Source organism: Mobula birostris, chromosome 2 (assembly GCF_030028105.1).
Source record: "Mobula birostris isolate sMobBir1 chromosome 2, sMobBir1.hap1, whole genome shotgun sequence".
NCBI lineage: Eukaryota > Metazoa > Chordata > Chondrichthyes > Myliobatiformes > Myliobatidae > Mobula > Mobula birostris.
The window spans coordinates 204,330,557-204,354,290 of NC_092371.1; the positions used below are offsets into that span (position 1 = coordinate 204,330,557).

Consider the following 23,734-nt stretch of genomic DNA (forward strand, 5'->3'; position numbering starts at 1 on the left):
TGAGGATGGTTGAGTTCTTGCAAGACGAAAAAATCTTTAAAGTCCAGCCCGATTATCCTGACTTATTACCATATTTTTGACCTCTTTTCTTTGCAGAAATTGTTCGGCCTCTTTAAATAGACTTCCAGTTTTCCCCCTGATAACATTGTGTGAATCTTTTATTTGAAGAGCATGTTCCCTCTGCCTTGCCATTTTCTTTTAAGTTTTGTTCAAGATTTGACTGATTTTTCTGGATCTGCTTTATTTTAAAAAGATTAGAAGTCATGTTTGTTTTAAAAAAAAAAGCCTGGTCAAATTTTCTTCTATCAGATGAAGATATTATTGTATCCTTGGCAAGTAACTTTCATACACTTAGCTAGTCAGAATGATGTGGACTGTAGTGTGCAAACAGGTCTCAACAATCATCAGAATCACCCTGTGAAAGAATTGATTTTTTAAATTGTGCTGACTGGCCAGTATTAACTATGTTGTCTCTGAATCTGCTTGACGTTTACTATGAATGAAAGAATAACAAAACTTGAGGTTGTTCAGTACATCAGCGATGTCTCTAGAGTTAAAACCAGGCCAATGATTTCATCAGAAAGAAATAGTTTTAAGTTGTAGAAAAGGGTCAGCAGTGGGAAGAGCAATGAGAATAGGCTGGGTGACACAAATGGTGGTGGTACTGGTTGGGAGAAGATGTGGAAGTTTGTTAACCACAGACAATCTTCTTGTGGACAAATGTATGAGGAGAGAGAGGGAAAATTGTTGGAATAGCAACAACAACAGTAACAACAGGTATAGCCGTTGTTGGAAATCCTGAAATGAGAGGATGCTGGAAGTACAACTGGAAAGGCTGATCTGCTGAAATTGTTGAATTCATTGATGCATCCAGAGGGTTGTAACAGTCAGGAATTAAAGTGATTTAGTTGGGCTAATGTTGGGCTTGCTCAGAACAACTAGAGCTGGATGCAGAACCTTCTCTTTAAAGTGATGTGTTTGGATTGAAAGGTTACAATTGGTTGGCCTTGAGATGATATCATTGCACCATATTGATACTATTTTGTGAAATATAATTAATACTGGCATGGAGAGTTAAAGTATTAGGCAATTGGAATGTTAAGGTCACCCTTGTGAAATGAGCAGAAGTATCTCAACATTGAGCACTGAGTGCAGTATAGTCAATCAGAAGAAGTACAGGTAAGGAGTGTTTGAAAGGGAAGATGTTTAAGGGCAGGTGTTACATCATTTGCAGTTTCAGGAAAAGGGGAGTGGATGTTGGTGCAGATGGAATTGTGAACCAAGTATTCACAATTATCACTTCGAAATCCTGGAAGCTGAGGGGAAGTAGTGTCATTACATTGAAATTGAACATGTTCTTCATTGCAAGATCATTAAATGTTTCCCTCTCCCCAGATCCGTCCATACTTACTAAGTATTTTGAGTATGTTCTTAAGGTATTCAGCATTTGCTGTTTTTTTTTTTTGGTTTTCTTCTTGTTTATTTTTTTTAATCTTGCACTTATGCACATTCAACACCTTAGATGTTCAAAATTACATTGATGAAAAACATTTCATTCATTGTTAGATAACTGTCAATGACAAAAATGAAAAGTAGTAAATGAGCTATTTATTTGCATAATTAGAGATGGAGAGCATTTCCAGGGTTTGATCTGAAGTACACTGTGCTTCTATTGCAAACCAACTCTGAAAGTGTTGACATTAGGTAGTCTTTGGTCCAACTTTGCTATATTGAATAGTTTAAAAGTATTTGTCACTTCTAAAACTTACTAAAATTGTAGAAAACAATTTAAATTAATTTTCAAAACAAAATCCCTCTGCAAATGGTGCTTTCTCTTTGAACACTTAATCCATAGCCTTACAGATCCCAAATGGAATTTTATACAAGGTCTAACGTAGTATGATATCGGAGAGGTGAGCCCCCCAGCTGTAAATTCTAAGGCAGATCAGCAAGATTGCTCAGAGTTGGGAAGTCTTCTAATTAACAGATTGACATTTGATAGCAGATGCACGAAAGTTACAGACTTTTGTTTTAATGGCTAAAAATAGGCAACTCCATTAAGAGCAACATTATTAGCTCGCAAGGTCTGACCTAAGATATATTTAGTTATTGTAAAGATACAAATGCTACATAACCTTAGTTATGTTACTGAAACTTGCCCCCTGCCTCCCCACTTTAGTATATATTTTGTTTCCTTATGGCACCTAACTAACAGCTTCTTCAAAATCTAGCAATTTTTCATTTCTGATATTAGACATTACAAACATATATTTTTAAAATTCTCATAGGTTATTTTTATTTAATTTCCACTGTTCTATCTATGCCCTGTTTCCAAAAAATGCTCTATTGTTTTGTAGGTTTTCTTTCACTTAGTTGTCCTTAAATTGGTTTTTGCTTTAAAGTTTAACCTCCCAGTGGAAAATACTGTTACTGTTCTGTGAACATTGGTCAGTATGATTTTAAATGACAAGAAGGATGCCAAGACAAGAAGATAGCAATTTAGCTGTTAATCATCACAGCCATTCCTTCTTGATTCTAATGTATTTTTATGGTTGTAGCAGTCATTGATGATAAAAAGGTAAATGTTTTTATTAGTCTTTATTCAAAATATTGATATTACAGTTGGCAGCTCTGGAAGCAGCAGTGTATCAAGACGAGATTCGTTGTCTACAGCTTCTGATCTATACAAACGGCCCAACAGCAATTTGCCTCCAATTGGACAACAGTTCTACAACAGCTTGGGATTTTCTTCTTCACCTGGTCCAATTGGCATGCCCCTTCCTAGCCAGACGCCTAGTCATTCTTTAACACCACCTCCATCTCTTTCCACACAGGGATCTTCATCTACTCTTCATCTTGGTATGTTTGCTATTCCATACTGCATGTTAGTTTGATTGAATGTGCATTTTTATTTATATCTAAATTGTTAGCTGGTCTTATGCTTCTTCTGTTCAGTCTCATGCAAAAGAAAACTATCTTTTTTGAGAGTTGCTTATTGTACATTCTAGATAAGATTGGTCTTTAATTATGATTTTGTAAGTTAGTTGGTTTATCATTTACTGTGGTAATCCTCAGCTATATGTTTATGCCAAAGAAAATCTTTTTTACTTAATGGAAAAGAAAGAGCCATTATCAGTAATTAACAGAAGCATGTCTTTTAATAGTGCAAATTATAAAGTGAATAGATTTTAATTCTGTGGAATAGTATCATTTGCATTTTTTGTGCGTAAAAAGTGGAAGAGCTCAGTTATTTGGTAGTATACAGTATTGTGCAAAAGTCTTGGGCACAAAAAACAAATTCCATGACATATGAGTGATACTAAGCTTGATTCTGATATAGGTCTCTATTTTGGATGAGAGCGGGTCAAGGGCAGGGAGAGGGGAATCGTGGCTGGGAAAGGGAGAGAGGAGAGGGGAGGGAGCAGGAAGCACTTGCGAGGCATTCTGTAATGATCAAAAAACCAATTTGTTTGGAATCAATTGTCCATACCTGATGGCTGGTGGCTCAGGGTTGGGTGTGTCTGCACCCACACCAACCCCACCCTTGGCACATTTTCTCTGTCACCTGTTCCACTTAACCTCCCACTGCACTCCACTCATCATCCCCAACATCCATTGCTCCTGCCAGATTTACAAACTCACTTTCCATTCCACTTTGACAAATACAGTACTGTGCAAAAGCCTTAGGCACCCTAGCTATATATTTGTGCCTAAGACTTTTGCACAGTACTGTTTATGACGTAGTTTTAGATAGGAAGGAAAGCGCAAGTTGAAGATAATGGTTCATATTCCCTTATTGTGAAACTTGAATTTTCATGCTGAGCAATTATATAAAACGTCGGCAGTCTTGTAAGATTCATCATGTATTTTCACTGCAGGTGGACTGACCAATGGCAGCGGTCGATTCATTTCTGCAGCACCTGGTGCTGAAGCTAAAAGTCGTAGTGGAATTGGTTCAACAAGTCTGTTCAGTTCTAGCAGCCAGCTGTTTCCTCCCTCTCGTCTTCGCTACAGCCGATCTGATATTATGCCTTCAGGCCGTAGTAGGCTGTTAGAGGACTTCAGAAATAACCGTTTTCCTAATCTTCAGTTACGTGACCTGGTTGGCCACATAGTTGAATTCTCCCAGGACCAACATGGGTCTAGGTAATGATTTTTAAAAAATGGATATATATTTTTATACTTAATATTGACTATTATATGAAGCATAATGATTATTTCTATGGTTTTAATGCCATGAAGGAAATCACAATAGTTACAGCATAGAGTTGTGGTGTGCATTTAGCTTTTTGTGTGCACAATGCTTGTATGCCTTAGAAATAGCTTTGGATATTGAGTTAGCTTTGGATATTTTGTTACATATTTGTTAGTGATTGTATTTAAATTTATGCAACTAATTCAGTGATTTCCAAGTCTTCTATTGGATCCCATGGCACCTATGCCCTGTTTAGATTATTCAGGAATAACCGATTTTATCTTTCTGAGACATACTAAAACTGCCACCAAGGAGGAAGATTTTCTATTTTTTATTATTATAAAGTTTTACCTTATAAAAAATATCATCTATTGGAGGTCTCAGGGTTCTTGGAGGCACTTGATAAAGTAGGCCAAAGTCAGCATGGTTTCCTTGAGGGAAAATCTGTTGGAATTCTTTGAGGAAATAATTAACAGGATAGTCAAAGGAGAATCAGTGGACATAGTGTACTTAGACTTTCAGGAGGCCTTTGACAAAGTGCCAAACATAATGCTGTTTAACAAGTTAATAGTCCATGATATTGCAGGAAGGATACTAGCATGGATTGGCTGACTGGCAGGAGGCAAAGAGTGGGAATAAAGGGAGCCTTTTCTGTTTGGCTGCTGGTGCTCTGCAGCGGTCAATGTTGGGACCACTTCTTGTTACATTATATGTCAAAGATTTGGTTGACAAAATTGATGCCTTTGTGGTAATTTGTAGACAATACAAAGATAGATGGAGGGGCAGGTAGTGTTGAGGAAGCAGGGTGTCGGCAGAAGCACTTAGATTAGGCAAAAATGTGGTAAATGGAATACAGTGTCAGGAAGTGTATGGTCATACACTTTGGCATAAGGAATAAAAGCATAGACTTTTCTAAATGGACGGAAAATTCAAAAATCCGAGTTGCAAAAGCCCTTGTGCAAGATTCCCTAAATGTTAACCTGCAGGTTGAGTCAGCGGTAGATGTGTTGTTAGCATTCATTCCAAGAGGGCTAGAATATAAAAGCAAGGATGTAATGTTGAGGCTTTGTAAAGCACTGGGTGAGATATTACTTGGAGAAGTGTGAGCAGTTTTGGGCCTCTTAATTTCATGAAGGATGTACCAACATTAGAAAGGGCTCATGAGAATGACTCCAGGAATTAAAGGATTATCTTATGTGGACCATCTGGGCCTGTACTCGCTAAAATTTAGAACAATGAGGGGGATCTCATTGAAACCTGTCAAATGTTGAAAGGCCTAGAGAGAGTGGATATGGAGAGGATATTTTCTGTAGTGGGGGAGTCTAGGACCAAAGGGCATAGCCTCAGAATAGAAGGATATGTATTTATAATGGCAAAGAGGAGGAATTTCTTTAGCCGGAGGGTGATGAGTCTGTGGAACTCGTTGCCACAGCTGGCTGTGGAGGCTAGGTGTATTTAAGGCGGAAGTTGATAAGTTGTTGATTTATCAGTGCATGCAATATTCTAGGGAGAAAGCAGAAGGATGTGATTAAGAGAGAAAATGAATCAGCCACAATGAAATGCCAGAGAAGACTCGATGTACGGAGTAGCCTAATTCTGTTCCTATGACTTAAGGTTTTTTGGTCACCTCAGCTTTGACAGCTACAGGGTATGGATTGTAATTAACTTGAGTATTTGGTTATGTAAAGAATACTACTCATTTGATGAAATATTTAAAACAAAAATGGATTCTACAATGCTATTAGCATATAGTCAATTATATTTTTTGGGGATGTTTGTGGTTGTGTCTGACAGATTCATTCAGCAAAAATTGGAGCGAGCCACCCCTGCGGAACGCCAGATGGTTTTCAGTGAAATCCTGCAAGCAGCATATCAGCTGATGACTGATGTGTTTGGAAATTATGTAATACAGAAGTTCTTTGAGGTAGGCATATTTTCTGAAGCTTACTTGATAATTATTTTAATATAATGGCTGTTTTAATTAGCTGTTCTATTCTGAAGATTTGGGTGTGCTAGTAACATCAGGGCCAAGGATGGACTGTCTCGTCTTTCAAAGTTCAAAGTAAATTTATTATCAAAGTACAAAATGCTACCATATGCAACCCTGACATTCTTTTTCTTGCAGACATTTGCAATAAATCCAATATAGAATAATTGATTTGATAGCACCGATCTGCCTTGAAGGACAATGGAGTTTTTCCACAAGCTTGGGCAGAAAAAATGGAAATCCTCGGGTGCCCAGTTGTCAAAGTCCCCTTAGCCTCACCAGTGTAGTCGAAAGAAAAGCAAAGCAATATGTTTGGCACCAACTTGGATGCAGGAACTGCCAGAAGGATGTTCAGTGATGTGCAGCTGCCATAGGGGCTCCACTCCAGATTTTCTGTCTGGGTTTACTCCTGTAGTCTTCTCTCCGGAGGCTGCCCAAAAGGCTGTGGGGCTATTTACGCTTAGCTGGGGATCTGAATTCATGAGAACCGGTGGGCCTGCTTGCTATATGTTCAGGGGCCAGACCTCCTCCCTGTCCTCTGTAGTTCAGCCTGACTTTGAGAGGAGTTCAGTTTCCATGTGTCGCCAGCAAGGCGGCACTACATGAGGTTTGCTATTGGAGGACTCTATATACTGGCAACGAGAGACTTCCACATTCAGCTCTCCTTTTTGTGAGACTGCTAGCCAGTGGTGGAAGCTGAAAGCGAGAGCAACGAGCACAACCCACTACACTACCACGTTAGATGTGTCACAACCATTTGACACACAATTCAGAATAATAACCGTTATAGAATCAATGGAAGTCCACACCAACTTTGTGATTCAAACAGTGTGCAAAAGACATAAACTGTGCAAATACAAAAAGAAAGTAGTAATAGTAATAATTAAATAAGCAATAAATATGGAGAACATGAGATGAAGGGTCTTTGAAAGTGAGTCAGTAGGTTGTGGGAACATTTCAGTGATGGGGCAAGTGAGGTTGAGTGGTTATCCCCTTTGGCTCAAGAGCCCAATGGTTGAGGGGTAATAACTGTTTCTGAACCCGGTAGTATGAGTCCTGAAGCTCCTCTACCACCTTCCTGATGGCAGGAAGACAGCATGACCTGGGTGGTGGGAGTTCCTGATAAATTGTGCTGCTTTCCTGCAACAGTGCTTCATGCAGATGTGCTCAGTGGTGGGGAGGGCTTTATCTGTGAAGGGCTGGCCCTTTGAGCCTTCTCTGTGATAATGAATACTATAGCTGATTGATTTTTCAGCCTTGTCTGGATCCCTCAATTCCTTTAGTGCCCGGAAGTATAATAATCATTGTTTAATACATTGAGCTACCGCAGTATGGCAGGATAGAGAGTTCCAAAGTTCTACCACTAATCTGTACTTCCTTCAGTCATAGTCATACTATTGATCCCGGGGGAAATTGGTTTTCGTTAGAGTTGCACCATAAATAATAAATAGTAATAGAAGTAAGAGTGATCAGCAGCACTGGGGCTCCACAGGGGACTGTCTTGTCTCCCTTTCTCTTCACCATTTACACCTCAGACTTCAACTACTGCACAGAGTCTTGTCATCTTCAGAAGTTTTCGGATGACTCTGCCATAGCTGGATGCATCAGCAAGGGAGATGAGGCTGAGTACAGGGCGACGGTAGTTCTACCTTCTCATTCGAACCTTTATTTGCTGGTATATCTGACAAGTTTTAATTACCTTCCATGAACATGGGCCTCTGTATGTCTTGGAACTGGGTCCTCGACTCAATACAAGACCACGGTCTGTGCACACCGGAAATAACATCTCATTCTTGCTGACAATCGCTACTGGCTTACCTCAAGGATGTGTGCTTAGCCTACTGTTATAGTCTGTCTACATCCACGATTGTGTGGTTCAAACTCCATCTGTATGCTTGGTGACAAGGAGGTATACAGGAGTGAGATAGGTTAGCTGGATGAGTAGTGTTGCAGCAACAACCTTGCACTGAACATCATTAAGACCAAGGAGTTAATTGTGGGCTTCAGGAAGGGGAATTTGGGGGAACACAAACCAGTCCTCAGTGAGGGATCAGAAATGGAAAGGAGCCATTTCAAGTTACCGGTTGTCAACATCTCTGAGGATCTGCTGTATCCTGGGCCCAAAACAGTGGCTATATTTCATTATGAGTTTGAGAAGAATTGGTATGTCACCAAAGACACTTGCAAATTTCTACAGATTCATCATGGAGAGCATTTTAACTGCTTGCATCACCGTCTGGTATGGAGGGGCCACTGACTGCATAGAATTGAAATAATCTGCAGAAAGTTGTAAACACAGCCATCTCCGTCATGGGCACTAGCCTCCCTGGCATCAAGGATTCAGTCAAAAGCTGATATTCTTCATTAAGGACCCCCCCCCCCCCCCATCACCCAGGACATGCCCTCTTCTCATTGCTACCATCAAGGAGGAAGTACAGAAGCCTGAAGACATACACTCAATATTTCATGAACAGCTTCTTCCCCTCTGCCGTCAAATTTCTGAATGGATGATGAATACTATAATCAGTAGTTTTTTATATTTTCTTTGCACAATTTACAGGTGTCCCCTGTTTTTCGAACGTTCGCTTTACGAAACCTCACTGTTACGAAAGTTATCTGTTTTCGCTAACAGGTGTTTTCACTATTACGATAAAAGGCAGCGCGCGAAAAAAAGCAGCGTGCGCACCAAGCAGCCAAGCGCCCCCCCCCCCCCCCCCCCCCCGGAACTGCATTCTAGCCGGCAATGCTTAAACACGTGCCTGTGAGCAGCCGTTAGCAAGATGAGTTCTCAGGTATCGGAAGAGCCTAAAAGAGCTCGTAAGGGTGTTACACTTAGCATAAAACTAGACATAATTAAGCGTTTTGATAGTGGTGAACGAAGCAAGGACAAAGTGAGTTTGGCTTGTGGAAGTTGACGAAGATGATGTTGAAGAGGTTTTGGCATTCCATGACCAAGAACTGATAGATGAAGAGCTGATGCAATTGGAAGAGGAAAGGATAACAATCAAAACCGAATGCCGTAGCGAATGGACCGGAAGTGAAGTCGTCCTGGAACTGAACATGAAGCAACTGTGAGAGATTTTCGCTGCAATGATAAAGTACAACTTTAATTTTGAAAGGGTACGTCGGTTTAGGGCATATTTGCAAGATGGTTTGAGTGCTTACAGAGAACTGTATGATAGAAAAATGCGCGAGGCTAGCAGTCAAGCATACTGTCATTTCTCAAGCCTTCCACAGCAGACGATGAACCTCGCCCTTTGACATCGAGGCAGGCAGACATAGAAGAGGATGACCTGCCTGCCCTGATGGTAATAGAGGATGAGATGACACCTCAGTGTCCCACCACCCCAACCCCCGGGCCGTGGACAGATACTGATTCGCGGAGAATGCAGCGGTAGCTGGGAGGCACCCGGCACATCTTTAAGAAAAAAAAGCCGAAATAAACAAGTTAATTAATTAGGTGCCGCTCAGCACATAAATGTCAGCCCAGATCAGAGGCGATTGCCGATTGCGTCGCCTCTGATCTGGGCCGACATTTACGTGCCGGGCGGCACCTAATTAATTAGCTTGTTTATTTCAGCTTTTTTCTTAAAGATGTGCTGGGTGCATCCCGGCCCCCGCTGTACCGCTGCATGCTTCGCGGATCGGTATCGGTTGGCGGCCTGGAGGGTGGGGACCACGACACCACCCCAACCTCCGACTCAGCCTCACACACCAGTGTGCTTGGTGCTGTCTTCCCAATTCCGGTAAGTGATACGACACTGTATATACATTATTTCTACTTTATATAGGCTGTGTATTTTTATGCATTATTTGGTATGATTTGGCAGCTTCATAACTTAAAGGTTACTGGAGAGAGTGTTTTTGCTGAGAGCACTTGCACTGTTTTTGCAGAGAGCGCTTGTGTGAGATATTCGCTACGGAGAACAGTTCAGCAATGATTGTAGAGAAGTATTTCTACTTTATATAGGCTGTGTATTTATCATATCATTCCTGCTTTTACTATATGTCACTGTTATTTTAGGTTTTATGTGTTATTTGGCATGATTTAGCAGGTTACTTTTAGGTCTGCGAATGCTCACAAATTTTTCCCATATAAATAAATGGTAATTGCTTCTTTGCTTTACGACATTCCGGCTTACGAACCATTTCATAGGAACACTCTACCTTCAGATGGCGGGGGAAACCTGTACTTGATTTATTTTTTTTATATATATGCTTATTGTAATTTAGAGTTTTTTTGCTGTCACAAAACAACAAATTTCACAACTTATGACAGTGATATTAGACCTGATTCTGTTTCTGAAGACAAATGCAGAGTAATTGTTTAATTGTGTTATGTCCTTAGTTCTACATTATAATTTCTCCTTGCCCTATTTGGAAGGGGCCCACATTGATGGTCCCTTTTTCTTTCCCTTTTTCGTATCTATATATTTTTTAAATCTCTCAGTTATTTTTTTTGTTTCTAGCTGGTTTTGTACTCCTGTTCTGTCCCATCTTTAAGTCAGTTTATTGCTGCTTTGCCAAATTATGAAATGTTGCCAATCCCCAGAACCACTGCTATTTCAGTCAATTTCCAACATACCCTGCTATAATAATGTATTTAATTTCTTTGGTAGGCATACATGTATCACTTTGTAGATTTTTTGCCTTGTAGGAAGAAGTACTACATGGTGTAAATTTTAATGAGAATACAACGTGTATATTTTGTGGGCTGTGTACAGTTTGGTCTTCATACCCAAGGAGGGGGGTGTTTGTTGAGAGGAATATTCTCATTCTCACTGAAGATTAGATGAAATGAGATGTATCTCATTGATACAAAAACTTCTGAGTAGGACTGGCAAGGTAAATGCAAAGAGGATATTTTCTTTGAAAGTAGAGTCAGAGAACTAGAAGGAGAGTAGATTTTATATACATGGTTATAGGTAACGCCCTTGCTCACTTACACTGAGAAGCTGTCGGTAGTTTCTGAATTATTGCTGTGGTTGGTTGATGTTGATGTAGTACTAGGTTGGAAATTCCAGAATGTTAACCAGTTTGTGAAGACAAAATGATTTGAAGTGGGGAAAAAAAGTATCCAAATAACAGTCACAAATAAGAGAAAATTTGCAGATGCTGGAAATCCAGGCAACACACACAAAATGCTGGAGGAACTCAGCAGGCTTGAGAAGGGTCCTGCTGAAGGGTCTTGGCCCGAAATGTCAACTGTACTCTTGTTTTTTTTTCTCCCAATATATGCTGCCTGGCCTGCTAAGTTCCTCCAGCATTTCGTCTGTGTTGCATCCAAGTAACAGTGATGTATCACTTGGAGCCAGTATTCACGCAGTATGACTACTCTTGTCTTGAGTGACATGCTGTCAATTTCATCTAGTTGAATTGCTTAAGCATATATGTTTTATGCTACAAATCAAATAATTTGGATAACTGAGCTTACCAAATATTGTCACTGTACGCATTTTAGGAAGTTAACAAGAGGTTCACATGGAAAGGAAATTAACGCATTTACCATAGAGTGCCTATTCCTGTCATAAGCTTGTAGCCAGCTTGTGTTCCAGTGACTCCCACTATGTGAATGATGCAGTTGAGACTCATGATCATTGCTGAACTTTTCAAGATGGTCATTTCTTGCTGCTTGTGTTGTGCAGTTGTTACCTTCCACTTATCAAAGCAAAACCAGACTGCATTCAACGCACATGATTGAAATGTTCAAAATCCAGCAGAACCTCAGTAAACCACTAAGTCCTACAAACAATCCCTTAAGCTTGTATTCTTTGTCTCCTCCATGATCATCTGCTTAATTCCCTCTTCTATGCTTCATGCTCCAATCAAATATCAGTCCATATGTGATGTGCTACTGATGTTATGGTGGAATATTATTATATCTAAAAACGAAGGAAACAAATGTGCATCTCCAGTGGATGACATGTAACTGGTAATGTATTCGTTGTTTTAGAAAGAAGTTGCTGAATTTGTAATTTCTTTAGCTGTTAACTTGATCTTTTCCTTTTTTAATTTGTGAAGTGTAAGGTCCTCTAAATTTGAAATAAGGCAAGCTAAAGGCAAATAAGAAAAAAGTTATGGTAGCTCTGATCATCTTCCCTTCTGTTTATTGTCATAAGGCCTATAAAAATGTTTAAATTATTTTGATAAATATGTTTAGTTGTCGAATTGAGCTTTGAACAACTTATGGCACTTCTACAAGCAAATATATTGGGAATGTTGGTTTCCTTTGGCAACCAATTACCAGTGCTTCAGTGCTGGTGATGCTCAATGTAATCTGTTTTACATACTTGCTTAAATTGTTAGGTTGGATATCATCACTTAAATTTCTGGCTCATGATTTCTACTCTGCTTCTCACTCGCTTGTGCACTCTCACATTTTGTAGTCTTTGAGTTGCTGGATTCACATATCATTTGACTTGAAATTTATGGTTTGTTTCAACCTTTTCAGTTTGGAAGTTTGGATCAGAAGCTAGCTTTAGCCCAGCGTATCCGTGGCCATGTTTTACCTTTGGCTCTCCAGATGTATGGTTGTCGTGTTATTCAGAAGGCTTTAGAATCCATTTCAGCAGACCAGCAGGTAATTGTAAGTTTGAACAGATTTTTAAAAAAATAATTATACACTATTAAATATTGCAGTATTTTTCTCATAAATTCTGTTTCTAATGGTGTTCTTCTCATTCCAGAATGACATGGTAAAAGAATTAGATGGACACGTTTTAAAATGTGTTAAGGACCAAAATGGAAACCATGTTGTTCAAAAGTGTATTGAGTGTGTGCAACCACAGTCACTCCAGTTCATCATTGACGCTTTTAAAGGACAGGTGAGCAGTTACCTTTGTTTCATTATGACCAATGAAACTCCTTTAAAGTAAAGATAACCATATCAAGTACGATGCTACATCTATGCCTTTATTTCCTTTTAGTGGTTATACCTCATCCCAAGAGGTGAAACACTTATGTGGTGATGAATTATTCTCAAGTACCAAAACTGATAAAATTAAAGAACTCTCTTAAACTATCACTCAGCATAGTTTTACTAAATAGTAATTCCAGATTGGACCCTCACCAAATGTAAAGCGATTGTAGTATAATACAATGTGTATCTTACTAGTCTGCTTTTAAAATGTAACTCTCACTTCGGCTAGGGGGTTATAGCCCCCAGCCCGGCTAAACTTAAGAAATCTCGTTTGGGTGGATGTGTCCCCTGTTACAAATCAGTACCCTGAAATAACACAGTACACAATATGCGATTAAGCTTTATAATTCTCACTTTGACTATACAGTTAGTAAAGAAACGAAAAGGGAAAAAGGGCCCAATCTTATTAAACAGTCTGTTGCACAATGTTGGAGCTCTCTGATAAGCCGATTATCCACCATTGGCCTCCTCTGATCGTCACTGCCCTTCAGACCCTCGCTCCAAGCCCACCCTGTCCGGCAGTCTACCAATTTTCTCCATTTGTGTCTTCTCTCCATACTTCTTTCTCCCCAGCAAAACACCGCGCGAAAATCTCTCTTCCAGACTCACATGAAAGAACAACAGCATTCCAACTCGTTATCTCTAGTCATAACCCAAAAATTGCTGCAACAGAGAAATCATTACATTATCAGTGAAACCTTACAGCATGTTACGCAGCAGTGAAACCCTACAGCATGTTACAAAAGGGAGCAATGAATCATAGGGAGAATGTTCACAAGCCTTTAATACGCATTCTCAACAAGTGAAGGTACCAGAAATACAGTTTTGTAAAATTAAGACAATAATATGACAATATTATGCTTGGCATACTTTTATGTGATCAGTGAATTACTTGTCTGACAATATAAGTATAGGTTGTTGATACCTAGGCAGATTTTTTTTATATAGCTGAACAAGGTCATTAAATAAACAACACACACAAAAGTTGCTGGTGAACGCAGCAGGCCAGGCAGCATCTCTAGAAAGAGGTGCAGTTGACGTTTCAGGCCGAGACCCTTCGTCAGGACTAACTGGAGGGGTCTTCCAAATATTCAATTTAAAAGGAATATTCCTCAACTGAATAGTGTCAATGTAAATCTTGTCTGCTGCTCAAGTGCAGTGAAAAACTTACTTGGAGCAGCATCACAGACACATAGCATTGTATAAGCAATACTCACAAGAAAAACATAAATATACAGTGGCTCGAAAAAGTATTCAGCCCCCAGAACTATTTTCATATCTTACTGTCTCATTTCCGAAATTTAAAATATATTGAAGTGGGGCTTTTTTTGGAGCTAATCGACAACATTGTCAAATCAAAAGAAAAAATCCAAAACCTGTCAACAATATATTAATAATTATAAACCTATATTATGAGGCTGAAAACTATTATTTCCTTTGTAATTACGCTAAGTTTCTCCTTTCTCAGATGTAGTATTACTAACTCACCCAGTTTGTTGATGCAGTAAATTGGAGGATCATTTTCAATGAATTCATTAGAATAAATACTCCATGTGTATGTAAGGTCCAACAGTATGATAGGTTGTCAACAGAACAAACCAAAATAAAGACAAAGGAGCATTCAAGACAAGTCAGGGGAATGTTAATAGAGAAGCACAAATCTGGGGAACGGTACAAAACCGAAAAGCACTGAATACAGCTTGGAGCTCTCTGCAATCCATCATGAAAGAGTGGAAAAAATATGAAGCCACAACCACACTGCCTAGGTCAGGCCTCCCCTCTAAACTTAGTCACTGGAGAAAAATGGCACTTGTAAGAGAGGCTAATGTGATGTCAACAGTCAGTCTGAGTTGCAGAAATCAACGGCTGTAACTGGAGACGAGGTTTATGGCTCCACAATCTCTATGGCTTGCACAAAAAGGGTCTTTACTGAAGACTGGCAAGGGAGAAGCTTTGTCTAAATAAAGTGTACCCTTGCCCATAAAGACTTAGAAGATACTGTGTAGATATGGTAGAAGGTCTTGTGGTCGGATGAGACTAAAGTGGTACATTTTGGCCTGAACATTAAATGGTACATGTGGCGTAAATCTAATACATCACATCAGCCAGGTAATACCATTCCTACTTTAAAGTATGGTGGAGGTAGCATTGTGCTATAGAGATGCTTTTCAGCAGCAGGGACTGGAAATCTGGTCAGGATTGAGGGGTAGATGAATGCTGCTAAATACAGAGAGATTAATGGATAAACACCTGCTAGCCTCTGCGAGAAATCTTAAGCTTGGCAAGAAGTTGATATTTCAGCAGGACAACGACCCAGAGTTCACTGCCAGTCAAGAGTCCTGACCTTAACCGGATCAAACATCTCTGGCAAGACTTCCAGGTTGCTGCCCACTGCTGCTCATCAACTAACCTGGCACAGCTTGACCGATTTTTGCAAGGAGGTAAATCTTGCTCCATCATGTTGAGCAAAGCTAATAGAGACTTATTTTAAAAGACCACTGGCTGTAACAGCTGCTAGAAATGGTTCAATTAAGCACTGAGCAAAGGGGATGAATACTTTTGAACTGCTGACATTTCAGTCTTTGAATATTTAATTTTTCATGCGTTACTATTTTCCCTGTTTTTGGGCTCCACTGTGGGGGGGGAAGGAGAATAAAAATTCTCAGTTAAATTGATCGAAATCCCTGGTTGTAATACTCCTTTTATATGTATAAAGGGTGGGGCGGAATACATTTACAAGGCGCTGTAAATTATGCCCAGTGTTTTACAAGACAATGCAATGAGATCAATAATCAAAGTCCACTTTGTTCATAGTATTGCCAAACTGTAGTGATTAGGGTTTTGTTGCTTGGTTCAAGAACTAAAGAGCTGAAGGGAAGTAGTAATAGTATAAGGCAGCCTTCGATCCCAGGGGATCATGGGTTTGCGCCTCTGGTGGACCGTGTCCTCTCCAGGGCACAAGCCTGGGTAGGAAGATTTGAAGGCAAGTAGCTGTTGTTGAACCTGATGGTGTGAGACTTTAAACTTTTGTACCTTTAACCTGATGGTGTGGGAATTCAGATGTCAGTACCTCCAACCTGATGGTGGCTGCAAAAAGATGCCATGGTGGAGATCTTTGATAGATGTTGCCTTCTTGAGGTAGCTGCACTCAGTTTCTGTGGCTGACCACTGCATTTCTGGTCCTCCACCTTGCCTTTTTCTTTGTGCTTCTTCAGAAGAGCTTAGACAGCACATCTTGAAACTCATGCTGCTGCAAATATTCTGCTTTGGAGAGGCCTTTATGATACAGAATGACTATCTTGTTGCTGTATTCTTGTTATTGTGTAAGAATTGATGATTTGAAGGTTAAACTGTCACATCTACCACCCCGTCACCTTTTAGTTTCGTTGTCCAGTTTGATTCCTTCTATACCATTTCTGTTTCAGTTAATCAGTTTAGTTCATTCAACTCATGTTATTGATCATTAGCACATGTTTGTTATCTTTGTTTAATTATGCACTGGGTGATATACCTACAAAGTAATCAAGTTTTTATTTGAAAAGTTTAGTATGTTCATTTCTTTAACAAAATACAACATTTTTTTGAAAAATGAATGTTTGGTCATCTAAAATTTGATATTTTCTACTGCACACTAATTCAAAAGACAAAAAATAAACATCTAAAACAAAATTGATATGAAAAATCTAGGGTGCCTAAGACTTTTTGCACAGTACTGTACATTTTATTATGTATTGCACTGTACTGCCACAAAACAACAGATTCCACAACATATTAAACCTGATTTTGATTCTAAGTAAAGATGCTGGTATGCTTTTCTTATGATTATACAAATGTGCTGCACCCAGGACAGGTAATCAGATTTGTTAGTATCCAGGATTTAAAGCTGATAGCTCTTGTGTGAATTTTTTTTCTGAGAACTGAAATCTTAAGTGTAGAAAATGATTCCAAGATTTTGTTTTTACTAATTTCCATACCTGATAAAATGTGCATATACCTTTTGACACTTAATTCTGGCCCTTGTGGCTAAAGGGATCGGGGGTATGGAAGGAAGGCTGGTAGTCACAGTCATAGTCATATTTTATTAATCCCGGGGGAAATTGGTTTTCGTTAATGGTTGCTCCATAAATAATAAATAGTAATAGAACCATAAATAGTTAAATGGTAATATGTAAATTATGCCAGTAAATTATGAAATAAGTCCAGGATCAGCCTATTGGCTCAGGATTCTGAGTTGGATGATCAGCCATGATCATACTGAATGGCGGTGCAGGCTCAAAGGGCCGAATGGCTTACTCCACCTATTTTCTATATTTTCTGTTTCTGAAGGCAAACCTTTCTCTTACTTTCATAATTGCTTTGGACTGAGGGCTGCAACAAAGTGCACCTTTATTTAAAAGTGTAAACAAAGTGAGTTTTTACTTTCATATTTGACTGTTAAACAAGCAAGAAAGTGGCACAGTTGAAATAAGATTCTTATTAAGAACGTTAATAAACTTTGGAGGCTGACGCTGAGAACGATTGGAGCTCCGGGGCGCGAGGGTCTAGGTTCAGGTCCCATGTTGGCAGCCCGGTAGGAGTCTTGGACTGGCCGTCTCATGCTTATGCTCCATTTGCAAACAAAAACCTCCAGATGAGAGTGACAATAACAAGAAGAATCATGCCAGCTTGGACATCGCCTGGATTAACAAGGTCCATGCCAGTGATTAGGGAACCGAGGACCTTCTGGCGAGAAATTGGCTACTGGGTCAAATCATAGATAGCCGAGACTGGACAACATGGAATTAATGGAATGCTACTTTAACAGCAACCCACATGAAAGAGGATACATCAAGTCCATGTGGGGACCTTGGCAACAACGAAAACCATCATCCACATTCACAGAAAAACAACTGGTTACCCAGCAATCAAATGTTGTCGCTAGAGGATTGCCATCACATCTTGAATTGGAAGACAAACAATCATGATGCACCACAGCAATATTGCTGCAGAACCAAGCTGATCGGAAAATATGAGTTCAAACCCCACCTCCACAACTCACAGATGGCGCAAAGGTAATAGCATCACTTGTACACAGGAAATGCAAGTTCGAACCTCAACTGGGGGCATATTGACGCTGGCTGCTGCAACCAAAGAAAAGATCGAGGCTAAACTGGCGACAGTCAAATCAACGGACCAATCCCTCCCCCCCCCCCCCCCCCCCCAGATTTAGTGATTAAAATTCCATCAGACAGCATGCTAGAAACACTGCTCACAATTGCAGCCTCCAGTATAACAGATCAATAACCTGATATATGTATCAACACCAGCAGTCCTAGAAATGCTGGGCTACAAAATAAAATACAGTGGAATGTACTGTTATAACTCCCTGTGGAGACGACGATTAGAAGCCAAGATGAAAACCACAGGAGTGGAGATCAGCAGACTAAGGCTACGTCCACACTATGCCGGATAATTTTGAAAACGCCGGTTTCGAGTGAAAACGACAGGCGTCCACACTAAGCGTTTTTCAAAATATCTCCGTCCACATTAGGCGGATATTTGGGCAAATCTCCTACTGGGCATGCGCAGGACACGCAGAAAACAAGCGAAGAGGAAACGATGTACTTGGTGCGCGGTTGTCCGGTTACAGAGTAGAAAAACTTTAAAGGAATTGCTCTTGGCTCTTGCACAGGAGGACTTAAAACTTAAAAAAAAAACAAATACTGGGGCGTATGGAGGCAACTGACAGGAAGTTCACAGACAGTATGACCCAGCTGACGATGAACATTGAAAAACTAACTCTGTTACATTAATAAAGCACCTTGTTAAATGTATAAAACATCTGCATCAGCGTTATCTTGTATCTCCATACAATGTTACATTAGGCTGTTACACATCCATTGTCAGAGAAGTACTTGCATAAATAGGTAAACCACCTTCATACAAGCAAGGACAGAAAACAGGGCGAAGTGAGTATACTTATTTATTCAGTAAACTATGGGTCAACTGGCTTCAGTCTTGTCCGTCTGTTCTGAAATTGTTAGGTGGTGGCGTTCAAGAAAACAAAGAACATCTGTTGCAGCACGTCATGACAGCGTTTTTAAATAGTCAAAAAAACTCACTTTACAATTTAACTCACGCCGTTTACACCGACTGTGCGTTATAACAGCTTGCGCAGTACCAAGCAGAAGCAGAAAAAAGCATTGTTGTTGTGGTGTTGTCATAACAGCGTTTTAAAATCTCTCCGGTTACCCCGTACACACTACGCCGGATATTAAGCGTTTTCAGATTTATTCACTCTGGAGAGTGTTTTTGAAAATCTCCATTTTCGGTGGCTGAAAACGCCGTTTCAGTGTGGACGGGAGGGCAAAACGAAGAGAAAAAGCTTCATTTTCAAAATTATCCGGCATAGTGTGGACGTACCCTAACTGACCTGCAGAAAGGTGGGAACACCAAAGATTCATCTTGTTTACTAGGAAATACAGAGGCATATCCATAGCCAAAGCCCTGGAAACTGCTAAGCAACAGTTAACAGCTCTGGCTATCAGTCCACAGAGGTACACTAAGGACGTAGATGCCAAGCAAATAAATGCACTCTTCTCCAAAAAACCGGGGAAAGTATTCGCACAGTTCCAGAGCAACAACATGCCAGTACCTGAACCAACCAAAATGGCAACTGAGAAGTACTGGAAGAGTATATAGGAGAAAGAAGCATCACATAACACTAGAGCCCAATGACTGAAAGACGTACAAGCAAGCCTCTGCAATCTCGCAGGGGAAGAACTAGTCACTATCGCAGCAATAGATGTACAGCAACGGGTAACAGGTATGAAAAACTGGACATCACCAGGGCCTGACATGATCCACACCTATTGGCTGAAGAAACTAACAGCATTACTTGGCTCAAATGAACCGGTTGTTTGAAGCAGGCTCCCACCCTGACTGGCTAACTCAAGGAAGGGCAGTATTCATAATGAAGAATCCTCACAAAGGAGCAACACCATCAAACTACCAGCCTATTGCCTGCCTTTCAACAACATGGAAGCTCCTATCAGGCATCATAGCCACCAACCTGAAGGAACGTGTGTGTTAATTCCTGAGTCCAGCTCAGAGGGGGGTTAGTAATGGAACCAGAGGCTCCAAGCACCAACTATTGGTAGACAAAGTAGTCATTTGAGACTCCAAGACCAGGCAAGCCAACCTAACCACAGCTTGCATCAGCTACCAGAAAGCATACGACTCAATGCCCATACATGGATCCTGGAATGCTTGTCTCTGTACAAGGTCAACAAGACATTGTGGACCTTCATTAAGAACTCAGTGGGTTTTTGGAAGACAATGCTAGAAGTTAACTCAAAGCCAATAGCACAAGTGACCATCAGATGTGGAATATTCCAAGATGATACACTTATCCCCTGCTGTTCTGCATAGCCTTGAACCCCCTCAGCCAGATCGTCTCAAAAGAGTGAATGTGGGTACAGGTTCAAGAGTGGGGTGACCATCAGCCACCTCATGTACATGGATGACATCAAGCTGAATGCCAGAAATGAAAGAGACATTGACTCACTAATCTACCTGACAAGTATGTACAGCAGAGACTTCAGGATGTCATTTGGACTGGAAAAGTGCACCCGAATGGTAGTGAAAAGAGGGAAACTCATCAAGACTGAAGGAGTCAAGTTACCTGAAGGCCACATACCAGATGTACAGGACAGCTACAAATACTTGGATTCTGCAGGCACGCAGAAGCCACGATGAGGACACAAGGAAGGCTGTAACATGAAGTACCTCCAAAGAGTAAGACAGGTCCTAAAAAGCCTGCTGAATGGGAAGAACAGGATCAGAGCCATCAACACATTCGCCTTACTAATTATCACATACCCAGCTGCAATAGTGTGCAGGCCAAGGAATGAACTGGAAGCCACTGACGTCAAGACCGATGTAGAGGAGGCTGCACCAGGAGCACCGGATGCAATAGATGACACCAACAGACTCACAAGTGAAGTGTTGCCTCACTTGGAAGGACAGTTTGGGGCCCTGAATGGTGGCAAGAGAGGCACTTGGCACTTTTCATTTTAGTTGTTCTCTTTAGAAGAGCTACGCAGTTAAACCCTTCCCCTACCTTTGCTGCTACATTTTTTGTTTTGATAGTCACCTAAATCAGCCACACTTTTTTTTTGTAGAAATGCTCACCGCAAATTGTCTGTTTGCAAAACAGCTGATTCCTCAGCAATCATATTAAGTAAAGTCGCTATAAACTAATTCTTATTTCTTTCATCAAAACCATATGCTTAACATGTAGACCTTCACTTAACCTGTGCTCTAAGGAAATCAACATCAATTTCTAAAGGAAGCCATTTTCTTCAATCTTGGTTATGAACATTTTCCAGAAATTTTTCCGAGCATTCACCTGGTAAGTTTGGTAACATATTTAACACAAAGTTGAGCTTTAAGTCTAATGTCATTGCCATCTCTAATACAACTTACTTTCACCTCCTTAATGGCTTCTTTTAACTTTCCTGATGCTCACTTTTGGCAGTTATCATAAAATCTTTTCCCATATACTTGTTGTTGCTTGAATATTCCCTTATAAAGTTATTTCACTTTACTGTCTGTAAAATTTAAAGCCATCCTTTGCTGCGTATGTACTAGCTCCTGTAAATCCAACCTTGTGCTGCTTGACATTACATTTACTGGTTAAGCAACATCTTGATAATTAAAATGTTCTTACTGACATTAAAATGACAGTTGTCAAGTGTACCCATTACCCTTTTTTAAACTGAAGTGCAGTAATTTTAGTCCTTTACTGCTCTGACTCTATCCCTATGTCCATGAAGGATTGGAAGATTGTGACTAAAGCATTTGTACTTTTTCTTTGAGGATCTTAAGAGCACATTCACTTTAAATTCGCTAGTAAATTCAGAATCGATTTTGTCTTGTGCATGAAGATCTAATTTCATAGGGTGTAAGTAAAACAGTTCTGGGGCCCTTAATAATGGATGCCGCCTTTTTGAGGCATTGCCTTTTGAAGATGTCCTTTATGCTGGGGAGGCTAGTGCTCACGGAGCTGGCTGAGTTTGCAACCCTCTGCGGCCTTTTCTGATCTCTCTACAGAGAGCAAGATTGGGTTGATTATCTAACTTCCTGTGTTTAAAACAGCAATATCTAATCTTCAGTGTGAATGAGGTGTTCAAGCCTTTATCAGAAGGAAGCATTTAAGAGCTGTATAAACTTTGCTCATAGTAATGTCGACTTCTATTATTAGGGCTATTGTTAGACCAATTCGTGCCTTGGACCACCTTAACGAAATGCCCATGGTGGAGGTTATCACAATTAAGTAGAGAAACTCTAAAGTTACAGCAGGTGCCAACAGTTATTTTCAGATAGGAAATTTTAAATAAGCCTTTGGCTTAGCTGGGTGTGGTAATCTTACTGCTTATTTCTCCCAACTATCTATGACAAAAATCACTGCATTTTGAATACGCACGCGCGTGTGTGTGCACGCGCACACACACACACACACAGTATATGTAACTGGTGCTGGTTAGAAAATGTGTGGCAACAGTCTTCTGCCGAATTAAGCAGCAGATTGTCCCAAATATGGGTGGCAGGGCAGAAATCTGTCTCTACCAAGGGAGGTATAAAGCACTCCTTCCCTCTGCTAGCCTGCAGGTCACCCTTGGGCAAGTTGTAGCACCTGCTTGGCCCCCTGATCAGGGTCACGTTGAAACATTGAAAGCAGGTGGTGGATGATCATATAAGCAGCTGGTGCACATCACAAGAGTTGGTTGTGCAGCCATTGTCACTGGGCAATTTCTGAAGAGCAGTGATAATGGCTGGGGTCATCTGTCTTGTAAAGACACTGCCCAGGAGATGGCAATGGCAGACCACTTCTGGAGAAAAAATTGCCAAGAATGATCATAGTCATAGACCATGATCGCCCACGTCATACGACATGGCACATGATGGTGATTATCCAAAATAAACAAAGCAAATCCCGGCTGTTTTCTGGATTTGTTTTTATTCTTTAAGAGTTGTCTCAAATATGTGGCTGCCTTGATCAACCAATGGCCTAATTACTGGAATCCACTATGTCTTCACATTTCTTCAACTGTGTCTTTCTGGGGGAAAAAAGGTGTCGGGTATTGCTTTTCTTTCTCCACAGCCTCCTCCCACCTAAGCACTTAAAAAAATATTTTTTCAGGAAGAAAAACCCATTCTGTCAGATTCTGACAAAGCAAGATGACATGTCGGAGAAAAGATTGAAGAATTTTACAATAATTTTGTCTTTTATTCTAGGTATTTGTCTTGTCCACGCATCCTTATGGTTGTCGAGTTATTCAGCGTATTTTGGAGCACTGCACACCTGAGCAGACTCTTCCAATCTTAGAGGAACTGCATCAGCACACTGAACAATTAGTGCAGGTGAGATCAGTTAACACTTGCATGAATTCGGTTACGTCTACCTTCTCTTATTGGCAAGGTTGCAGATTTGTAAGCAAAACATTCTTTTGCAAGGAATTCTAGGATCATTAACATGGTTTTGATATCAGGTTTGGCACTTCAGTCCGCTTAAGACCGCTGTTTTATAGATGGCTAAAAATGACCTTCTCTGAGATGTTAATTCATCAGTGTTTTGCGGATCACGTTCTTA

General features: G+C 40.2%; 1 protein-coding gene across 6 annotated transcripts in view; it reads left to right on the forward strand.

The window, feature by feature from the left end:
- LOC140194012 (pumilio homolog 2-like) overlaps positions 1–23,734 on the forward strand; it is a 133,527-nt gene that overhangs the window by 96,625 nt on the left and 13,168 nt on the right. For 4 of the 6 annotated variants that reach the window (XM_072251321.1, XM_072251323.1, XM_072251325.1 and 1 more), the window contains 6 exons: positions 2,623–2,859; positions 3,879–4,146; positions 5,990–6,119; positions 12,634–12,768; positions 12,869–13,006; positions 23,380–23,505. In XM_072251321.1, the coding sequence (XP_072107422.1) occupies positions 2,623–2,859; positions 3,879–4,146; positions 5,990–6,119; positions 12,634–12,768; positions 12,869–13,006; positions 23,380–23,505 (1,034 nt within the window). The remainder of the gene's footprint in view (positions 1–2,622; positions 2,860–3,878; positions 4,147–5,989; positions 6,120–12,633; positions 12,769–12,868; positions 13,007–23,379; positions 23,506–23,734) is intronic. The other 2 variants (XM_072251322.1, XM_072251326.1) reach the window with 1 other exon arrangement.